Here is a 22,691-nt window from a genome sequence, read left to right on the forward strand (position 1 = left end):
GTAATGGTCACTAAATCATACCCCTTTGTACTGATTTGGGCCATAAATTCACTGACATTGTTTTGAATTCTACAGGCTTTCAGATAAAGTGCCCCCTTATACTGATTGTGCTTTTAAAATTTGGTAATCTTTGCCTTTTTTCAACTTGACTTTTATATTCTTACTTTTCTGTTTTATAACTTTTGCTTTTATTTTATCCACATTCTTCTCTTTTACTTTATCCATCCATAACCAATCTGTTGAACATACCACCCCCCCCCCCACCCCGCCCGACTATTTAGTTTAAAATTGATTAGCCACGATCCAGGACCCATCAAGATTCAGTTGGACCCCATCCCCTCTTTACAGTTCCTTCCTTCCCCAATTGCTGGTGCTAAATTCCCATGAATTGCAACCCACTTCTACTCAAATCCTTGAGCCACGAATTTAACTCTCTAATCTTCCAGACCCTGTGACAATTTGCATGTGGCTCAGGTTGCAATTCAGAGATTACCACCTTTTTGGTTCTGCTTTTTAATTTACTCCCTCGTGCCTCAGAAGCCCTTAGCAGAATCTCTCCCAGTTCTCCCTACATTATTGGGACTCACATGGACCATGACAACTGGATAATTCCCCTCCCACTGCAAGTTCCTCTCCAGGTCAGATAAGATGTCCCAAACCCAGTCCCCAAGCAGGTAACACAGCCTTCAGGAAGTGACACACTTGTGCCCTCATCTCTTGCCTGGCTTCTGGGCTCCAAACAGGCCTTGCAAGTGAAGCAGCACTTCACTTGTGTATCCACAAGACTGATATACTTCATCCAGTGCTCCCTTTGTAGCCTTCTCTACATCGGAGTAACTGGGCATGGACTGGGAGATTGCTTCACTGAGCACCAGAGACAGGGGTCTCACAGTGACCAACCATTTCAGTTTTGCATCCCACTCTCATACTTGCATGTCTGTCCATGGCCTCCTATACTAAACCACCTAGACCACCTGTAAATTGGAGAACAACACCTGACTTTCCATCTGAGTACTCTCCAGCCAGATGGCATTAACATCGACTTCTTTGGTTTCTGCTAACCTGCTCTCCTTTCTTCCTCCCTTCCTTTCCCCCTTACCTTCTTTCCATTGGCTCTCCACAATCATTCCCTCTCTGTTCACCTAGCCATTCCTTACCCACCCCCCTCCCCACTTCCTTCTGTGCCCTCTCTCCTTTCTCCACCTATTAACTTTTGCTTTTGGGACTATGCTCCTCTCCCCACACCTTACCTTTTTGTTCGGATGCCTGCTGATATTTTCCATATCTTGATGAAGGGCTCAAGCCCAAAATGTCAGTTATGAATCTTTATCTTTGCTATATAAAGGACTCTATTTGAACTTCTACATTTCTCCAGCATTGGAGAAAGACTGACACGAAATACTTCTTTAATTTCCATATTCCCTATTATTAATTTCCCCTTTCTCATCATCAAAGGGACCTACATTTATTTTAGCCACTTTTCTGCTTCATGTATAATTTTTTTTAACTGTTATTCTGTTCTAGTTTACTTCAGAATCCATCCTTCATTTCTTTTGTGTTTTCCCAGTGTTTTTTTTTAATGTTTCTTAAAGTTTTTAAACTCTTCTGGTTTCTGATGAGTCTTGACCACTTTCTATGCATGAGCTTTTAACTTCATGCTTTCTTTTCTTCCCTTAGTTATCCTTGACTGGCTATCCCTCCTCTTACTGTTCTTGTTTTTAACATAGTATAGTACAGCACAGTACAGGCCCTTCAGCCCTTGATTTTGTGCTGACCCATATATTCTTAAAAAAAACTAAACACGCCCTACCTCATAAGCCTCTATTTTTCTTTCATACATGTGTCTAAGAGCTCTTAAGTGCCCCAATGTTTCAGCCTCCACCACCATTCCCTGCAAGGGATTCCAGGCACCCACAACTCTGTGAAAAAAATAAATAAATAAATAGATACATTTTAAAAAACTACTTACCCCTGTGTATCCCTGAAACTTCTCTCCCTTAACTTCGTACATATGTCCTCTGGTGTTTGCTGATCCTGCCCTAGGAAACAGGTGCTGGCTGTCTACTCTTTCTATGCCTCTGACAATCTTGTTGACCTCTATCAAGTCTTCTCTCACCCTTCTACACTCCAAAGAGAAAAGTCCCAGCTCTGCTAATGTTGCCTCATATGACTTGTTTCCCATCCTGGCAACATCCTGATAAATCTCCTCTGCACCCTCTCCAGAGCTTCCACATCCTTCCTATATTGAGCTGACTAGAACTGAACACAATACTCTGTGTTCTTACCAAAGATTTGTAGAGTTGCATCATGATCTCACTACTCCAGAATTCATTCCCCCTATTAATAAATCCCAGCATCCCATAGACCTTCTTAACTATTCTGTGTGGCAACCTTGAGGGATTTATGGATTTGCACCCCAAGGTCCCTCTATTCATCCACACTATTAAGTAATGGACCATTAACCCTGTATTCAGCCTTCTGGTTTGTCCTTCCAAAGTGAATCGCCTCACACTTAGCTGGATTAAAATCCATCTGCCACTTTTCTGCTTAACATAACATCCTGCCTATATTCTCTTGTAACCTTCCACAACCTTCACTTCCATCCACTACTCCTCCAACCTTCATGTCATCCACAAACTTACTGATCTATCCTTCTGCCTCTTCATCAGGTCATTTATAAAAATCACAAAGAGTAGGAGTCCCAGAGTCCCTGTGGCACTCCACTCGTCACTTAATTCGAATATACTTTTGAGCTATGTGATAAATCTCTTTGAAAGGCCTCTACTGTTCCTCAATGTTCCCACTATATAAGGAAACACAAAAGTTGCAGATAATGGAATCTTAAGCAAACAGAGAATTCCTGGAGGACTAGTGTTTGGCCAAATGTAAACTTGAGGAACACCCTTAAGCCTAGCAGCACGAACTTTGATTTTTCGAACTTTATGTAACCCCCACCTCCACCTAGTTGTTCTATTTCTCCCTCTTATTTCTTTATGCTCTTCTTACTTTTCTCTCTAATTCTCCCCCTTCCCACAATGGTCTCCTCCTTTACCTCTATTTCTCCTTCCTTCTGTCCAATACCCTATTAACCGACCCAACTTTTTTCCCCTTCATATATTTAATATATTAAATGTATATTATATTGAGTTTCTTACATTAAACTCAATAAAGTGCCTTGACCCTAAACATTGACTAGCCTTTTCTGCCATGGATGTTGCCTCATTCACTGAGTTAAAAACAATATTGGAGGTCATTTGGCTTTTACAAGCCTGTAATGGACCAAAAACAACAGCATCATAGCTACACCTATGGCCTCGTTCTTACTTCAGAACCCTGGATTTTTTTTTTTTCTTTTTCATGCTAATCTAATTCCCTTTTGAAAGCTATATTTGAATATATTCCATTACAATTCATTCCAGATATAAACCACCAATAATAATTGTCCTAAATCTCTCTCCTGTAATTCCCAACCCACTGCTTTTGGCAACAGACCAATTGACATAGGGTCAAAGGTGGCCAAACTGTGGCCCGCAGACCAACTGTCCATTTTTAAGTAGCTATTAGAACATATCCCCTAACAATAAATTGCTCTGTATGTACATTGCACTTCTTAGGGTCAACACTAGATGCCGCTGTCATTTTGAATCTCTTCCCTCTTTCTGCACAAATGGATCTGGGGGAGGTGGGATTTTCTCCTGTTCTCATGCTCCTTTTAAATGGGCTGAATTTTGAACTCAGGAGGCCACAGCTCCTCAGTTCGCTTGGAGCTGTGGTGGGGTAACCCAGCTTGAGGGAGGACAGGGCTTGACTTCCTGGGTGCTGACCTGATGCTGGCTGAGAGTCGGATCCAAGGCTGCTGCGATGTCTTCCTCAACCAAACAGCTCACAGGTGCTCCCTGCCTGGGGTCTCAAACAGAGTAGAACTGCTTTGTGTTTGGGGCTTGCTGAGGTAGGCAAGAAGGGTGAGGTGGGGGGTCCTCCTCTGCTCTCTGTGGTCTAACATCTGTGTGGATCAGCTGTGTGGGTACTCCAGAGGGAAAACGTGTTAGAGGAACCCTGTGTATGTCTCCCTGTGCCTCCTGTGGCACCCTGTAATCCATACCTGCCAGCTAAGAAGCATAGATGTGTGTAACACCACACATGGTATCCCATGGGGCAGCAGTGGGGTGCCATAAGACCAGAAAGTATTGGGCCTGTATCAGTAGCAGTAAAGCTGTGGGATCTTGCTGTGTGTCGATAGACCATTGCATTGGTGACCAGATCTGTGAGATAGTGGAGGGGTTGGGCCATCCCAGGGTGCTCTATCTGCTCCATCGACAGTCTGAACACACTGCTTCATCTGAATCTTTGGGGTATCAGATTGGGTGGTTCCACATCTCCCAGCCTGCAAGGCCTCCATCTTTGTACTTGACCTATCAATGGCTGTTCATTGGGGAGGCATCCGAATCTCTGCAGCACCTCTTACCTCCCTTTCACAGGATCCCCACACCTCCCAAACAGTGTAGTCTACCTGCAGTCCAGTCCCTCCTGCATTTTGAAGCTGACTGCAGAGCAAGATATCAAAAGTAGGTGACTAAATAATCTTTCCAGCAGTAATGAGGGGAGATACTGGGACAGGACAGGACAACACAACTTCCCCACGTGGTGTTACACAAGACACACTGCACAGTTACAGAGGGAGGCAACTTCACAGTGCCATCTCCAGTAATGCGGCCTCAGCATGAATCTCCAGTAATGCGGCCTCAGCATGAATCTCCAGCAGGGCAGCTCTCTCTCGCCACAACACTGAAGTTTTCTGGTCTAAAATAAAAACACCATTTTTCTTGAAATGTCACTGGTTGAAAACTGGAGGACTTAATATTGCTTGGCCTTGTATTTTTCTGTCTGGACTACAACCAAAAATGTTTGGCCACCTTTGTTCTGGACCCATCGTTATTTTGTGCAGCTCTCCTCACAAAAAGCACCATCAGTCCCATAATATTATAATAAATATTTTCTTCACCTCCTTAAAAACCTGCATGTTCTAAAGTGCAGTGTCAGAAATGCACAAATATTTCAATTGCAAAAAGTTAATCAAAACTTCTAAAAAATAAAAAATTAAAAATCTATACAGATGCTGGAAATCTGAAATAAAAACAGTATGTGTAGGAAACAATCAGCATTGATATAGAAGGAGAAGCAGAATTACACCTCAGGTTGAAGATCATTGCACACGTGCTACCCGATCTGCTGAATTCTTCCAGAATTTTCTGATTTTAGCAGCATTGGTACAGTCCAACCTTGCACAAGAAGCTGTAACATTCTGCTGTGCCTGATCTGGGTTTTCTGATCTTTAATTCATGCTTGTTGTAACTACTAAAAACGACTTTATTTATTAATGGTGTGCCGAGCTTTTTCATTGTTATCTGGCTCAGATATTTTTCCAACTAATTTTTATACAAAATTGAATTAGTAACGTAAGATATAGTGACATTTTTTGTGTAATATATAATACAATCAAATGTATATATGATGTTGGAGCTACTTAAAGCAAAAACAAATAAAATGTTATTAACTATTGAATTGAAAAATGTAAATATGAAATGATTGTTAATTTAGCATTAATTACATCTTGTTCTTTTAGCATCCAGAATTCATTTGGCAGGCATACATGTCAAATATTGATATGGGAGAATGTAGATTTTTTAATGCACTCTACCTAAATATTTGCATTAAGTTATTGAAGAGCTTAGTAAATTCCTGAGCATCATTCTTAGTCTAACTTACTGAAAAAAGAATCTTGACATAAGTAATTGACATATCTCAATTAGCCCCATTGTAACATTAAGTAGATATCACATAAGATTTGTTTTAAATTTAGACATAGAACACGGTAATATGCCCTTCTGGCACATGAGCCTGTGCTGCCCAACTACACCTGTTAACCTACAAGCCTTGTATATTTTAAAGGGTGGGACAAAACTGGAGTACCCAAAGGAAACCTACGCAGACATAGGGAGAACATATAAACTCCTGATAGACAACACCAGTTTTGAACCCAGGTCACTGGTGCTGTTAATAGCGTTGCACTAACCGCTATGCTAACCATGCTGTCAATTTTATTTGTTTGTTATCAGCAAATCCATTGTGTTTACAGATATGATTTATAATTCATAAGAAAAGTAGAAATATAAGAATTGGAAATTATTTTCCTGGATCTCAGAAAGTACTGTTCTATGTGAAGCACCTTGGTATTTTTTTCTGTACTAAATATTTAATTACAATAAAAGTCATTACCATACATCACAGAAACAGGCCTTTCAGCCAACCATGTCCTTCCTAATCATCAATTACCCATCTATACTTACCCCATTTGCCAACACTTGACCCACAGCCTTCTCTCCCTTGGCAATTCAAGTGCTCATTAGAAAATTTGTGAGAGTACCAACCTCCACCACCCAGGCAGAGAGTTCCAAATTCCACTCCCCCTGTGGATGAAAACAGCTTCCCTCCGATTCCCTCTGAACCTCTTTTCCCTTGCTCTCTCCTAAAATCCCCCAGTTTTTGACATTTCTGTTATGGGGAAAATTTTTCAATTGCCTTCTCTATCTAACCCTCTTGCAACACTGCACTTCACTCTGGTCCCTCCTCTGTATTCTCTGCTCCAAGGAAATCAAACCAATCTATCCAGTCTCACCTGATAAGTGAAACACTGCATTTCAGGTTAAACTTCTTTAACCCTCTCCAGTGTAATAATGTACTTTCTGTAGTGCGGTGACTAGAGCATTATACTCCAGCTACAGCTTAACTAATGTTTTATATAGTTGTACCACATCCTATATTCAGTTTCCCAGCGAATGAAAGTCAGTGTCCATTAATTTTATCTTGTATGCTGCCACCTTCAGGGATCATTGAAATACCAAGGTCCTTGGTATTACCTCCCAGGATCTTACCATTTGTGGAACATGGCCTACCCATTTTAGTATTTTCAAAGTGTATTAGTTCACACTTTTCAAGAATAAATTCCATCGTCCATTGCTTAGCCCAGTTTACCAATTGATCAAGATTTTCCTGTAATGTAAGACTGTGATCACTACCAACAATAGCACCAATTTTCATGTCATCTGCAAACTTAGTAACTATACCCCCTACATTCATATCAAAAGTGTTATTGTATGTAACAAACAGTAATTGTCCCTACCCTAATACCTGTGGTGTACTATGGGTCACAGTCTTCCAATCACAAAAACAAACTATCACCGTCACCCTCTGTCGCCAACCAATTTTGGATGCAATTTGACAACTTCCCTTACCATGGATTCAAGGTAACCTGGCAAATTGCATCCAAGGTAAATTGCATCTGTTGTAAGGGTTCGTGTGGATCCCACAGGTTAAGAAACACAAAGGTACAAAGCACAAATTTATTTTGGGGATGCAACAGGGTCGAAATGCTAAATGAACCTATACATACAGACAATACGCAAGGAGTACATGTACACTTCGGATAACGAGGGTGAAACAGACAGAAACTTAGGAAATTACTTAAGTACACATAGAATCAACAGCCAGAATCAAGGTAGTACTACGGTCCCCCACCCCTTGACCAGTACGGACATGGCTCTAGCTACCAAACCTTGGGACTCACCCCAATCCAGTGTGAAAGGTGATACTTAAGTGTCACGAGGGTCAAAAGAGGCAGAACAAAGGGGGACAAAGTCCTTTATAGTTCTGCAGCCAGTATTGGGGGCCAATCACTCGGGGCAGGCTGGGCTCCGTTGGCTGCTGTGGCCAATGGCTCGAAACCAAGTGCAGAGGCTCAGCAGGGGTCAGCCTAGGTGATTCATCTGGGCCAATTGAGTGAAGATCAGGGCTGAGTCCAGGCAGGCTGTCTGGATTCCAGCCCCTGGTAATTTAGATGGACCAATCGCAAGGGTCACCTTGATGGCTTGGGGTGAGTCTTGACCTTTATTGGCATGCGATGTGTCCTCTGAATAGGAGCGCAGCAGCGTCACCATATGGTGGCCACAGCCTCTCCATTGCAGCATCTAAGTTGCCTTTTCCACCAGTCTTTGATGTGGAACCTTGTCGTAGACCTCATCAAGATCCATATAGACTCTTAGTGTTTTTTAGACTCATGCCATTGTACAGTATGCTCTTTTAAATGCAATATCATTATATAATTAAACTTGTTTATTGATGATGACAAAATCAGACACACTGAACCTTGGGGAAATTTCTGCTAATTTGCTGTTAAATATTACTATTTGAACTGTTTCAATTTAAATTTTTTATGTTTTCCTGAAAAGTCAAGTTCAGAGCACATGCACAATGTTATACTTGGGACATTGCTTGACTTATGCGACAATTCCAAAGTAATACATCACATGAAAGTGTGGCGTGGGAAAAATGATTCTACAGCACCTTGCCATCTTCTGCATATCTGGAGGCACATAGAGAAAAACATGCGAGTCAAGCGGGATGAACATGGAAGGATTTTAGGTAAATGTGTTTGGAAATAAAATCAGTAATGTTGAAAATGTCCTCAATCATTCTTCAATAGTGATTTCAATGGAATCCATGAAAACAGGGCAGGAAATTGAGATCAACCTTGCTTTCATCTAGTTATTTTAACATTTTTCAATATTTATTTGAAAACAAAATTTATTAAGAGAGAAAAATACATGCCTGAAGAAATTCACATTTTACTGTCTTAATAGACTTATAAAAAGTTACCTATTTTGTTACTTTGTCTAAAATAGGCAATGGGTATAATCCAGCAATTTATACAGCAGTGAGCCTTACATCAATAGTAGAATAGCAATGGAGAAATTCTTAGGGATTGGATTTGCATTTGAAAAAGCATGGTCTTATCAAGGATAGTCATCATATCATGGGTCAGATCATGTCTCATGAACTTTATAGAGATTTTTAAGGAGGTAACGAAGATGATTAATAATGGTAGGGCAGTGGATGTTGTCTACATGTACAGCAGTAAGGCATTTGACAAGATACCTCATGTTAAGTTGATCCTGAAGATTTTGACACATGGGACCCATGGAGACATGGTAGATTAGATTCAGAATTGGTTGTCCATAGAAGAAAGTTAAGGACTATTATTCTAACTTAATGTCTGTGCCAATGGTATTTTAAAAGATCAGTGCAGGTATCTCTGTTGCACATAAGGATTTGGATGAAAATATTGCTGGGTAAATTAAAAAGTTTGCAAACAACATAAATGTTGATAGAGATTTATGAAGACCATTGAAGAATACAACAGAATATAAATCAATTGGAGAAATGTCAGGGAGTTTAATCCAGACAAATGTGAGGTGTTGGGAGATCAAATGTAAGAGAAAAAGATACAGTACAATTAAAGGACCTTTAATGTGCAGAGAAATCTTTGGGTGCAGGCATATAGCTCTGGCATTCTTTCCTTCATTGGTTAAGACATTTTGACAGACACACAAATATACAAGGAATGCAGAAATACGTATCATGTGCAGGAAGGTAGAATCAGTTTAATTGATCAATGGGGATGGCACAGACATCTTTAGCCAAGGGTCTGTTCCTATACTGTACTGTTCTCTGTGTTAATGGAGTTGTTAATTTATCATGCTAATCTGTCTGAAAAAAAATTACAAATGGTCCAGAAGTTATTCAAGGAATAGGATAAAGGTTTTTGAGAACCAGAGGTCCAAGGACACCAATCATCCATTAAATTGCAAATTATTTGTATTTGTAATAGAATATCTGGATCTATCCTTCCACAGTTGAACATGCTTTTAGAAACAAATTAGAATTTTTTTTTTCTTTTTGGAGTCACAAAGGATGAGAACTGACTTGATAGGATTCTCCTTTACCCTATCTGCCAAGACTCATGCCCTCTTTACCCTGATGATTTCCTTCTTAAGTATATTTCTGTATTTCTCATGCTCACGAGATTCGTTTGATACCTGGCCTATATCTGACCTATTCTTCCTTCTTTCTCCTGTCCAGAATCTCATTATTCCTTGTCATCCAGGGTTCTCTAATCCTGATATACATGAAGTTAATCAAATTCGTTGTGAAGATTGGTGTGAGATGATGGAGAGCTCAGATGGAAACCAAGATAGATCATTAACAGCCCATTTGTCAAATGCTTTAGTACTCAGATGCTATCATGGTAGAATTTGAACTCATGTCCCTGAATTCTTAGACCAGATTTTTGCATTGTTATTCTGATAGTGTAACCATTGCATTGCCACCATACTGTGCCTTTACCATAGGTGCAGTAACAGTAGAAGTAGATGCTGAACCAACCCATGAAAGACCCCAACAATGAAGACGCTGTTTACATCCGGTACCGCACGGATGGCAGTCTCTTCAATCTGAGGCGCCTGCAAGCTCACACCAAGACACAAGAGAAACTTGTCCGTGAACTACTCTTTGCAGACGATGCCGCTTTAGTTGCCCATTCAGAGCCAGCTCTTCAGTGCTTGACGTCCTGCTTTGCGGAAACTGCCAAAATGTTTGGCCTGGAAGTCAGCCTGAAGAAAACGGAGGTCCTCCATCAGCCAGCTCCCCACCATGACTACCAGCCCCCCCACATCTCCATCGGGCACACAAAACTCAAAACGGTCAACCAGTTTACCTATCTCGGCTGCACCATTTCATCAGATGCAAGGATCGACAATGAGATAGACAACAGACTCGCCAAGGCAAATAGCGCCTTTGGAAGACTACACAAAAGAGTCTGGAAAAACAACCAACTGAAAAACCTCACAAAGATAAGCGTATACAGAGCCGTTGTCATACCCACACTCCTGTTCGGCTCCGAATCATGGGTCCTCTACTGGCATCACCTACGGCTCCTAGAACGCTTCCACCAGCGTTGTCTCCGCTCCATCCTCAACATCCATTGGAGCGCTTTCATCCCTAACGTCGAAGTACTCGAGATGGCAGAGGTCGACAGCATCGAGTCCACGTTGCTGAAGATCCAGCTGCGCTGGGTGGGTCACGTCTCCAGAATGGAGGACCATCGCCTTCCCAAGATCGTGTTATATGGCGAGCTCTCCACTGGCCACAGTGACAGAGGTGCACCAAAGAAAAGGTACAAGGACTGCCTAAAGAAATCTCTTGGTGCCTGCCACATTGACCACCGCCAGTGGGCTGATATCGCCTCAAACCGTGCATCTTGGCGCCTCACAGTTTGGCGGGCAGCAACCTCCTTTGAAGAAGACCGCAGAGCCCACCTCACTGACAAAAGGCAAAGGAGGAAAAACCCAACACCCAACCCCAACCAACCAATTTTCCCCTGCAGCCGCTGCAACCGTGTCTGCCTGTCCCGCATCGGACTTGTCAGCCACTAACGAGCCTGCAGCTGACGTGGACTTTTACCCCCTCCATAAATCTTCGTCCGCGAAGCCAAGCTAAAGAGAAGCCAAAGAAGAGAAGTAACAGTAACATGACACCTTCATGTTATGCCAGAGACTACCAGCAATGTTTAAAAGAAGGGGAGACTGGATTAATGGCTGCTCAGTTATTGAAGATTTTGTATTGAAACATCATGAATCACAACAGAAGATCAATAAATTAATAGCCTTCTATTATAGAATTTTCTTTTCAAAATTGTAATAAAATCAACCAGTGATATAACTAAAGAATTATTTGTGTATTTGGGCAGGTGAGGGTTTAGTTGCTTTTCATCACTAATGTTGTATAGCACAGAAACAGGCCTGTCGGCGTATCACATCCATATTAATATGTTCCCATCTACACTAATCCCATTTGCTAGCATTAGGTTTCATTCCTATGCCTTATCTGTGTAAGTGCCTGTAAAATGTCTCTGACTCCACAGCCTCTTCTGGGACCATGTTCCAAATATCAACCATTCTATGTATAAAAACTTTTTCCTGCAAATCCCCTTTAAAAATCTCCCCTATTATGAAAATGTATCACTTCACACTAAAGGAATTTTGAATTTTCTGATAAAGTCAGTAACCACTGTGGTATATTCATTCAGATCCACCACTGAGTCCTTGATTGTTGTCCAGTCCACCAACTCCAGACAGTCACAAAGCTGCTCTTCTGCCTCTCCAGATCATCACCATAGTCTTCACTGCTGCTTCTGTACTCTTCAGTTTCTGTCTGTATACAGGAAGGAGGAGCACAGCCAGATGGTGCATGTTCCCAAAATGTAAGTGTAGCATAGAGTGGCAGGCATCCTTGATGGTAGTGTAGCAGTAGTCGAGATTGTGTGATCCCTGGGTGTTGTAGGAGATGTGCTGATATAGTTTGGAGCCTTGTTGAAGTCGATAGAGCTGACTAAGAAGGCATCAGGATGTTTTTTTAACCATAGCATGCAGATCCCTCAGTTCTAGTTGAAAATCTGCCTATGAAGGGATGTAGACCACAGTCAGGATAACAAAGGTGAATTTCCTTGAGAGGTAGAAGGATCTGCACTTCCAACTCAGTTTTCAGAGATACAAATTAAATTTCTTTTGTTCCACCCATCCTTCATCCTTCCCACCTCTCTGCTACAGAGATTAGCACGTTTCTCTCTTTTTCAGTTCCCAGATCCATCTGAAATGGTAACTTTCTCTTTCCACAGATATTTTCCAGCACTTACTGTTTTTATTTCAGAAATAAAATCTGTGCTATGAAATAAATATCATGAAGATTAAAGAACTGAGCAAAGATTAGCGCAAAATTCAGTTTTGAAAGCAAATGAATTACAAAAGAGTTTAGTGTACTTCCAGTTCTAAATGTCTTGTACATTTATCTTGTGAAGAAGTAATAACTCTACTGCCTTGAAATTCATTCTTGGTCATTACCAATAGACAACATAAATGTAGCAGAATATTCTTCCAAAATTCAATCCAAAAGTCAATGAAACTCTATTTTGGATGTAAAGTGAAATGTACCATATTTTATTCTTGTGTGATATAATCACACTAAAATGAAAGTAATTGGCCAGAACTTCTTTAAAGCTACTCCATCTGTTATGTTATCTAATGTACAAATATCTAATTATTTGCAGCAATAAGATGAAATTAATTACCAAGGTACAAATGTTTTTTTTCCTACATTTTCAACCGGAACTTTGATATTGTTCTTCCAGTTGTGTAGCTTGGTTTTAAAATCTCAGTTGTGAAGTTTTTACATCAATTTTAGATGAAAGGACTTCAAAATAGACTTGCTTTAGTGTAAAATTCTATTTAATTTCAGTTATCTTTCAAGCATAAAGTATTATTTCCAGTTTATCTCATGTTATTATGTACTCAGGACATTCTAAACCAATCATTTACTTTTATGAAAACAAATTGAGGGAAAGTATGTGAATTTTGCTAATATGTTGTCATGACTTCAGGGGATCCTAAAGTGCTCCTCAATTAATTAATTTAAATGTAAGCTGTGTTAGCATTATTATGTAAACAAAACTTAAACCAATTTGTGCGCACCGAAGTCCATCCAACAGACATCAACAGTATTTAGTGGAATTTTGGCCAGAGTATTTGGAGAACTACTATTCTTTTTTAAGAATTCCATAACAGATGTTCACATGAACAGATAAAGAATTCAATTTAATCTTTAATTCAAATATATTGTCAATAGTAATTATTCAGTCTTTCTCCAAACTGACAAGTATCTTGGATAGACCTTGAACTTGTACTTTTCTAATTTTATCAGGAATTTCAAGTTATCCAAGTTCTAGAATTCAAAATGCACGGGGGTTGTTAGTCAATTGGGTATAATTGGTTGCATGGGCTCAAAGGCCAGTAGAGCCTGTTACTGGGCTGTATGTCTACATTTAAATTATATTTTTTTTTAAAAATCACCTCAATGGTCTGGACATTAAAAAGCCAATTTCTTCTTCAAGTGTTCAAGAGAAGTACTATAGAAAATGGTTCAATCCATCACCAAAAAACTTAAATTGCTTTAGTGTTCCCTTCTTTCAGGTAACTTTATGCAGCTTTACAGTTGTTATGGGCAGAATTAGAGTTTCACAACACTCAATTGGGCCCTTCAACATTTTTGCCTATTTACACTAGAACAGAGAACAAAGAAATCTATAGCACAACACAGCCCTTCGGGCCACAGAATTGTGCTGACATAATAACTTACTCTATCACTGACCTCCACACAGTATACGATCCATCGACAACCACCCTCTGCCTTCTCTGGGCAAGCCAATTCTGTATCCATAAAGCAAGGCTTCCTTGGATTCCATGCGTCTTTACTTTCTGAACATGAGGAATCTTGTCAAATGCCTCACTGATAGCCATATCCACTATCTCCACCACTCTGCCTTCTTCAATATTCTTTATTACATCAATCAGGCTCATGAGTCACAACCTTGTCCTGATGAAGGCTTGCTGACTTGTTGATCCCTAATTAGATTATGCTTTTGTAAATGCTTGGAAATCTGGTCTCTCAGGATCTTCTTCAATAGATTGCTCATCATTGAAGTCAGACTCATGGTTTATAATATAGTGTGTTATCGCTACACCTTCTCTTGAACATGGGAACAATTTGCAACTCTCCAATATTTTTTTAGACATATGGCACGATACTTCTGACTCCAGTAACGATGCGAAGATCATCGTCAGTGACTCAGCAATCTCCACCCCCCCACCCCTCGTTTCCCACAGTACCCTTGGGTAAATCTCATCTAGTCCTGGTGACTTATCTAACTTCATGCTTTTCAAAAGCTGCAACACATCCTTTCTTAATGTTCACGTGCTCTAGCGCCTCAGCCTACCCAGGTCATCTTCACAATTGCCAAGTTCCTTTTCTCTGATGAATTCTGAAGAAAAGTATTCATTAATATCTCCTCTATCTCTGACTCCATGCACATTTATCCACTAATGCCCCTGATGGGTCAAATCCTCACATGACTCAACCTTTTGTTCTTTACATTCATAAAGAATGCACTGGGGGGGGGGGGTTTCCTTATTTTTTTAAAATTCCACTTACCTGCATTACATCCACATTTCTAATTGTCTCTCTTTAAGTGATTCAAAGCACCTCCTCTGGCAGTGAGTTCCTGATATCAACTACTGTGTGTATATTTTTAAAAAAAAAGAATCCCCGCAAATTCCATTTAAATCCTCCCTCTCACCTCAAACTGATACTCTTTTGGTTTTGACGATCTACCTATCTATGCCTCTATCAGGTCACCTCTCAGCTCCTTTGTTCCAAACATATCTAATCTCTTATAACCGAAGTCAAGATCCCAGTGAATATCATCAGTGCTTTCTCCAGTACAGCCATTTCAATCCTTTAGTATGGTGACCAGAACTGCACACAATACACAGGAATTTCTGAAAAGCTGGTGTTATTATTATCGTTATATATACAATTTGATGAATACAGTGTCTCTGAAAGATTTAATTGTCCCAGTATATCGTCCTTGAGGCATCAGATAGCAGCTGCTCAGATATGTTTGCTTCTCAACTAAAGAAGTTCATCTTTCCTGTAGAAGACTATTGCCATGTCCAAAGTGAGGATTACACATCAGGTTTTGGCATTCACTGAACTTTAGAATCCACTCAATTAGGAATGTTGAATGAAGTGGATATTGCAATTTTCTTATTTTCCATGATAAATTTGTAGGTTAAGTAGTTGTTGCAGTCAAATGGCCAGTGTAAGCTTACTAAACACAAACACTTGATCTCCATAATTGCAAAAGCTAAAGAATTCTAGCTTCAATTTGCACTTCTCTGCTATGCATGCCTTTTATACTTATGGTCCTAAATTTATTGATTTTCCACTTCTGCCAAAGGTGGACCCACATCTGCTCTATGTTAAATACTTGACCTTCCAAATCCAAAAGAAAAGTGAAACATTTTCTTTTGCTTCAGTTCCAGGGGAGTAATTCTACTTGTAAACAAATAGAATCTAATCCCTTCATAGCTTAATTCCTCTCTCTAAAGATTTAGGGGTTTCTTAAATGCCAGAAAGCCAGCTTTGGATAACTGATACTATACCTTTGATAGCATAAAATTAGAAATTCTTGGTTTTTCATGAAAATCCTCAAGCATCTCCTTGATGTTAGAAAATGGGCAGGAGATCTGTCCTTCCTCTTTGCCGCTGGAAAATTATTGCACTACATTTTTAAAAAAAACATTTTTTTCCCATTTTACAGCTTTGAAGTGGAAATTCCCTGAGCTTTTGTTTTCACCCTAAATGAACTTAAGTGACTTGCATATTTACAGTCGAGATCAAAATTTTTTTTTGTGTACTTTTTCCATGAGGAAAGAATCACTGCCAAACATGTCAGTGCTTTTATAAGAACAGCTAGCAATTAATTTGTAAAAGATATTACATGAAATTAGTATGACAGTTTGATATTACCAGAATTTCTATCATTCTCAAAAAATATTTGAATGAGAGGTCCACCAGATAAAATTATAAAATTGCTTCTGGAAAACATTTACTTTCGTTAGAAGGGGACAAAGAAGATGAGAAGCTTTTTCCAGAATAGTACAAATTAGCTCAGTTGTTTGCACACCAAACAACGTAAAACTGAGCACATGAGTCATAAATGTAACATGTTATACAGTATTGTTTAATGTATATACAGAACATGTAATGTAATTTTGAGAAAATGTAGCAATATTTTATATTGCAATCTGTATTTTTAACAAATTTAGATGCCAAAAATCCTCTCTTTGGGAATATTCAGGAAGAACATGGACTAAATACGTTGCCAGCCAATTACCTAAGTCCTGCAGTATTTGATGTTTATGAAAATCCAAGGGCAAAGATTTATTCCATTTTCTGTAAATTAGGTAAGAGTGCAATCTGTACCTCTTCACTCCCTGTCATCTGTAAGATTTCTATTCCTTTCTTGTAATACCATCGTATTTGCTCGTAGGACAAGGTCTTCCATGCAAGATCATCTGAGATTATCTGCTCCTTCCCCTCCACTACCATCAGTTCAGCCCTCATCTGAATATTCTCCATTTCCTGCACATCTGCCCTGGTCCCCTCTGCCCCCACAGTCAGCAAGGATAGGATCCCCCTTGTCCTTACCTACCACCCCACCAGCTTATGATTCCAACATATCCTCTGCAATTTCTGCCACCTACAACATCATCCCATGACTAGATACTACTTCGCCCTCCTCCCCTCTCCACCTTCCACAGGGTCCACTCCCTCCAGGGTACCTTTGTCCTCTTATCCCTTCCCATTAATCGCCTCCTTGGTGCCCACCCCTGTGACACAAGAATTGCTATACTTGTGCCCACATCACCATTCAGTGCCTCAAACACTTCACTTGTGAATCTGCAGGGATCATCTACTGCATCCAGAGCTCGCATTGTGGCCTCCTTTACATTGAAGAGACTGGGCACAGACTGGGGCCCTTTACTCTGTCCTTTGTAATATCAGGGATCTCCCAGTGACCACCCATTTCAATTTCCTGCCCCATTCCCATGCTATATGTTTATCCATGGTCTAATGTACTGCCCAACTGTGACCTCCACAAATTTGAGGGAAAACACCACATATTCTGTCTGAGCGCACTCCAAACAGATGACATTAACATCAACTTCTGTGGCGTCTGATAGCAAACCCCCTCCTGCTATCTCTCTTTCACCCTATCCTTATGTATCCTTTCCTCCAGTTTTGCATACACAGAGCTAACCCCTCCCTCAATCAATTTTCAACTTTTCTCTCTTCCCCCCTCTATCCATGTCCACCTGTGACCTCTTGGCTGTTGGCCTGTGCTCCTCCCATTGCCCCTTCTTCCCTCTTCCCCCCCCTATCTTTTTATTCAGATGCCTACCTGCTTTTTGTTTATACCTTGATGAAGGGCTTAAACCCGAAACATTGATTATATTTCTCAGATTCAAATTTCAGATTTATTGTCAGAATCCATACATGACATCACATATAACCCTGAGATTCTCTATTCTGCAAGAGAGGCAGAATCTTTGTCTCCTATGGGCGCTGCGTGACCTCCAGAACTTTTGTGTATTAAGAGCCTATTACGTTCATTAAGTATTTGATGTAAATAAAAATAAATTGATATTTGAAAATATTCAAATTACAGATCATCAAAAGCATGTAAACTTCTTCATTAACAAACTAGTTTATACAATGTGCATCATGTGAAGGCTCTTTTGGAAAAATAACTAAAACCCAAAGTTCATTATGAAAGTGGGCAAATATAAAACTTAAACTTGTGCAGATTGAGTATCACATTACCCATCATGAATGTAGATTTAACATTGAAAACACCGGACAGTGTAATCCTGCTTTTAATACAGAACAATGTTGAAGCATTTTGCAAAAGAATGAATATTACTCAAGCATAAATGTGCATTAAAAAAAGTAACAGTTTAAAATAATTTATAATGCTTTGCAAAACATGTTCCACAAGGTTTTGAAGATCTTCCTGGATTATCTTCACATGATTATGTCACACTTGCTATTGTACATCATTACTTAGATTTGAAGGTGAGTTCTTTTTAAAGTTACTGAAAATTTACTGAACGTTAATACATGACAAAAAAGACAAGTTTTATAATGCAAAAATAATGTTGAAATTGTTCTAGAAGTTTTCATTATTTGATTAAGGTTAGAAAGTAAAATTAGTTTGGAATTTAAGTTGTTAGCTGTATTAATTATACCAAAAAATTGTGGTGGATGCTTGGGTAATTTTCTATTTGGTAATGAGTTCTTGCTTCATGCCAGAAATGCATCTTGCAACATTTCCCATTAAACTCAATGATTGTGACTGACAATTCTGGAAGTGTTTTCTCATGAACATAATGGTAACTCATCCCCACACTCAATGACCTTAGTCTTGGTTTCCCTTCTGCAATTGGATTGATGATTTCTTATCCCACAGGCTGCAGTCAGTGAGGATTGGTGACAATATCTCTTCCACAATCATCCTCAATACGAAGGCACCTTGTGGCTATGTACTGAGATCTCTATTGTACTCTCTGTACACTCATGATTATGAGGAGAATTATTGCTCAGCCTCCATCTATAAACTTGTAGATGTCACCACCGTCTTTGGCAGTATCTCTAACAACGATCAGGATATGTAAGGGAGACTGAGGGACTCATGGCTTGGTGACAGATCAATAACTTCTCTTTCAACATTAGCTTGGCCAAGAAGCTTGTTATAGATTTCTGGAAAAGGAGCAGAATTAACTTACTGGATAGCATCAACAGTAATGAGGTGGAGATCATAGACTGTTTTAGGTTCCAAGGTGTAAATGCCCCCAATGACTTGGCTGGTCCTCCCACACCAACACAATAGACAAGAAAATACACCAGCACTTCCATTTCCTCAGAAGTCTGAGGAAATATTATCAATGTTTCAGGCTTAAGCCCTTCATCAAGGTATAAACAAAAAGCAGGTAGGCATCTGAATAATTGGGGGGGAGAGGGAAGGGGCAGTGGGAGGAGCACAGGCCAACAGCCAAGAGGTCACAGGTGGACATGGATAGAGGGGGCAAGAGAGAAAAGTTGAAAATTGATTGAGGGAGGGGTTAGCTCTGTGTATGCAAAACTGGAGGAAAGGATACAGAGGGATAGGGAAAGAAAGAGAGGGAGAGAGGGGTTGGGAGATGGAGGAAGGGAGACATAGGAATAGGGTCAAAGAGAGACAGCAGGAGGGGGTTTGCTAACAGATGCCATAGAAGTTGATGTTAATGTCATCTGTGTCCCTTCACATTTTCTATGAAAGTATCTTGTCAGGGTGCTTCACTGTGAGGCACGTGAAATATTCTGTCCAAGGCTACAAGAAATTGCCCTGCACCCCCACCCCCCCAATTTGTAACAATTCTCAATACACTTGATCCCCTACTGGTACCAGGTGTCCAGGATCTTATAACCCAGAGTAATTAAAATTATTCTGAGTCAGGGGCATTTTGAGGGATATCTCCACCTACTATCCAATGCATCGTTTAATCTTTTTCCACTTCTGAAGTACATGTTTTAGGATAGGGTTATCTGTTTTCTTTAAGAGTAGTTTTACATCCATTTATAAATAATTCCTTTGACTATCTCTTCACCTAACGAATGCAGCCCAATCTACGTCCACGCTGGGGCCCCCCTCTCCCTCAAATAACAAGATGATAAATTTTGCTTGTTATGCCAAATAATACTTATTAAACCCCCCCCCCCCCCAATTTGTAATCCCATGTTAACTTTTCCATGGAAATTCTAGCCACATTCCCATTGAACTGAAACTTCCTGACATAGTTGTTAAGCACCTTTAAACCACCCCCCCGGAGAAAATGCAATGGATATGACTGGAAAAGATATTGGAGCCTTGGCATCACCTTCATTTTGACACAATTAACTTTGCCCATCAATGTAATGGGTAGAGTTCTCCATCTGACCAGGTCCTCCTCAACCTATCAGAGAAAAAGGATATAATTAAGCTTAAATAAATTGCATGTCTTTATCTACTTTGACCACCACCCCCAAGTATTTTATGCTTTCCCTCGACCATTCAAACTCACTGTCACGTTGATACTGATTGTAATCCCCATTTGTCAGAGGCATAACATCGTTCAAGTCCAAATGTACTCTGTACCACAAAACCTTCTCCTAAACCTCCAGTATGGTTCTCAGCCCAGCCAACGACCCCCTGGGATTTATCAAATATATTAACACATCATCAGCAAAAATGCTGACTTTGTGTTCCACCTGGCCCACCTTGAACCCCTTTATGTCTGGATCCCGCCGAATGGCCTCCACCAGTGGCTCCATAGTTAGTATGAATAGCACTGGGGACTAAGGGCAACCCTGTCTACTTGGCCTGTTCAAGGAAAACACTGGAGATATCTGCCTGTTTGTAATAATTTTGGCTCGAGGTGTATGGTAAAGAGCTTTCTAACCCAATTAATAAATATTTGTGGCAGTCTGAATTTCTCCAGCACCTTGAACTGAAAATCCCACTCCAATCTGTGGACGGCCTTCTCCACATCCAAAGCTATGGCCACTCCCGAGTCCACCCTTGACTATGCTAGATGTACAACACTTAACAGTCTATCTATGTTATTCGCCGATTGCCTCTTTTCTACGAAACCCACTTGGTCTGGTTCATTAACTTCATCAGGTGTTTCGCCACCTTGTTTGCCAATGCTTTTGCAATAATTTTGTAATCTGCATTCAGCAATGAGGCAGGTTTCCCTGTCTTTTTTTAGTATTATCATAATGATTGTTGTTGAGAAAGATTCCGGGAGGGTATGCATCTCAGCCACCTGATCCACCTTGTAAAACTCAGTGGGGAAGCCATCTTTCCCCAGGGACTTTCCCACCTGTAAAGAGCCCAGAGTCTGTCCATTTCATCCTTAGTAAACGGGGCACTCAACCGCTCCTGCTCCTCCTGTCCTAAATTTGGCAAGTCCCAATGGGTGCAGGAACTTGTCTATTTGGCGGACCCTCCCCCTTTCTCCAATATATAAAGTTCTTCATGGAATCCTTTAAATATGTCATTTATTTCTTTTGGCTTGTATGCAATCTTGCCTTTTCCTGTCTGAATCGTTCTGGAAGCCTTCTCCACTCTCGCCTGCCAAGACAAAACTTTGTGGGCCTTCTCCCCCACCTCAGTACTGCTGTCTAGATCTTAGAATTAACTTTTCCATCCTGTACGTTTGCAGTGTATTGTACTCGATCTTCTTATTCCCCACGTTTTATACTTCTCTTCCATATCCACCCTCTGATAATCCTTTTCCATTTGTGCTATCTCCAATTCCAGATCTTTAACCTTTTTTGAGATTGATGGATCCTTAATGAAGGGCTTTATTTCCTTACTAGCAACAGGCAAGGTTCTAAATGACTGGAGAGTTGCCAATGATGTGCCATTTTTCAGGAATGGAAATTGAAATAAATCAGGAAATGATAGGCTGGTGAAACTAATATCAGTGGTAGGAAAACTACTGGAGGAATAGTTAGGAATAGAATTTACACACATTTGGAAATGTATGGTCAGATTAATGCAGTCAGCATGCCTTTGTGAGGGGAAGATCATTTAAATTTGATTGAGTTTTTTGAGCAGCTGATAAAAATGGTTGTTGTGGATGTTGTTTACTTGGACTCTTGTAAGGCATTTCAAAAGTTCCTCTTGATGGGTTGATTCAAAATGTACAGATGCATAGCATCCACAGTGAATTGATGGTTCAGATTCAGAACTGGCTGGCCTAGAGAATGTAGAGGGTAATGGTGAAAGGATATTGTTCTCACTGGATGCATGTGAGCAGTGGAGTTCCACAGGAATTGGTAATTGGACCTTTGTAATTTGTGATATATAGAGTCATTCAGCATTGAAGCAGGTCCTTTGGCCCAACTTCCCCACGCCAACCTAAATGTCCCTCTCATAATAGTCCTATCTGCCTGCATTTGGTTCACATTCCTCTAAATTCCTCATCCATGTATCCATCCAATTTTTTTCTCAAAGTGAAAAGTCCTATCTCTGCTAACCTTACCTCAGAGGACTTATTTTCAAATCCAAACAACATCCTGGTAAATCTCTGCACCCTCTGAATAGCTTCCACATCCTTCCTATAATGAAGTAACCAGAAGTGAACACAATACAGTGGTCTCATCAGAGATTTGTAGACCTGTGACATGACCCCTCAACTCCAGAACTCAATCCTCCTATTAATGAAGTCCAACATCCCATAAGCCTTCTTAACTATCCTATCAACCTATGGGGTGACCTTGAGGAATGTATGGATTTGGACCCCAAAGGCCCTCTGTTC

The 22,691-nt window shown here is 40.2% G+C and overlaps 1 protein-coding gene across 1 annotated transcript in view; it reads left to right on the forward strand.

Annotated features, from left to right (window-relative positions):
* The window catches only part of LOC138760621 (cilia- and flagella-associated protein 69-like), a 147,947-nt gene that overhangs the window by 107,148 nt on the left and 18,108 nt on the right, over positions 1-22,691 (forward strand). Inside the window, exons 17-19 of the mRNA XM_069931451.1 lie at positions 8,286-8,478; positions 16,614-16,751; positions 18,347-18,423. Of these exons, the coding sequence (XP_069787552.1) occupies positions 8,286-8,478; positions 16,614-16,751; positions 18,347-18,423 (408 nt within the window). The remainder of the gene's footprint in view (positions 1-8,285; positions 8,479-16,613; positions 16,752-18,346; positions 18,424-22,691) is intronic.

This window comes from Narcine bancroftii, chromosome 1 (genome assembly GCF_036971445.1).
Source record: "Narcine bancroftii isolate sNarBan1 chromosome 1, sNarBan1.hap1, whole genome shotgun sequence".
Classification (NCBI taxonomy): domain Eukaryota; kingdom Metazoa; phylum Chordata; class Chondrichthyes; order Torpediniformes; family Narcinidae; genus Narcine; species Narcine bancroftii.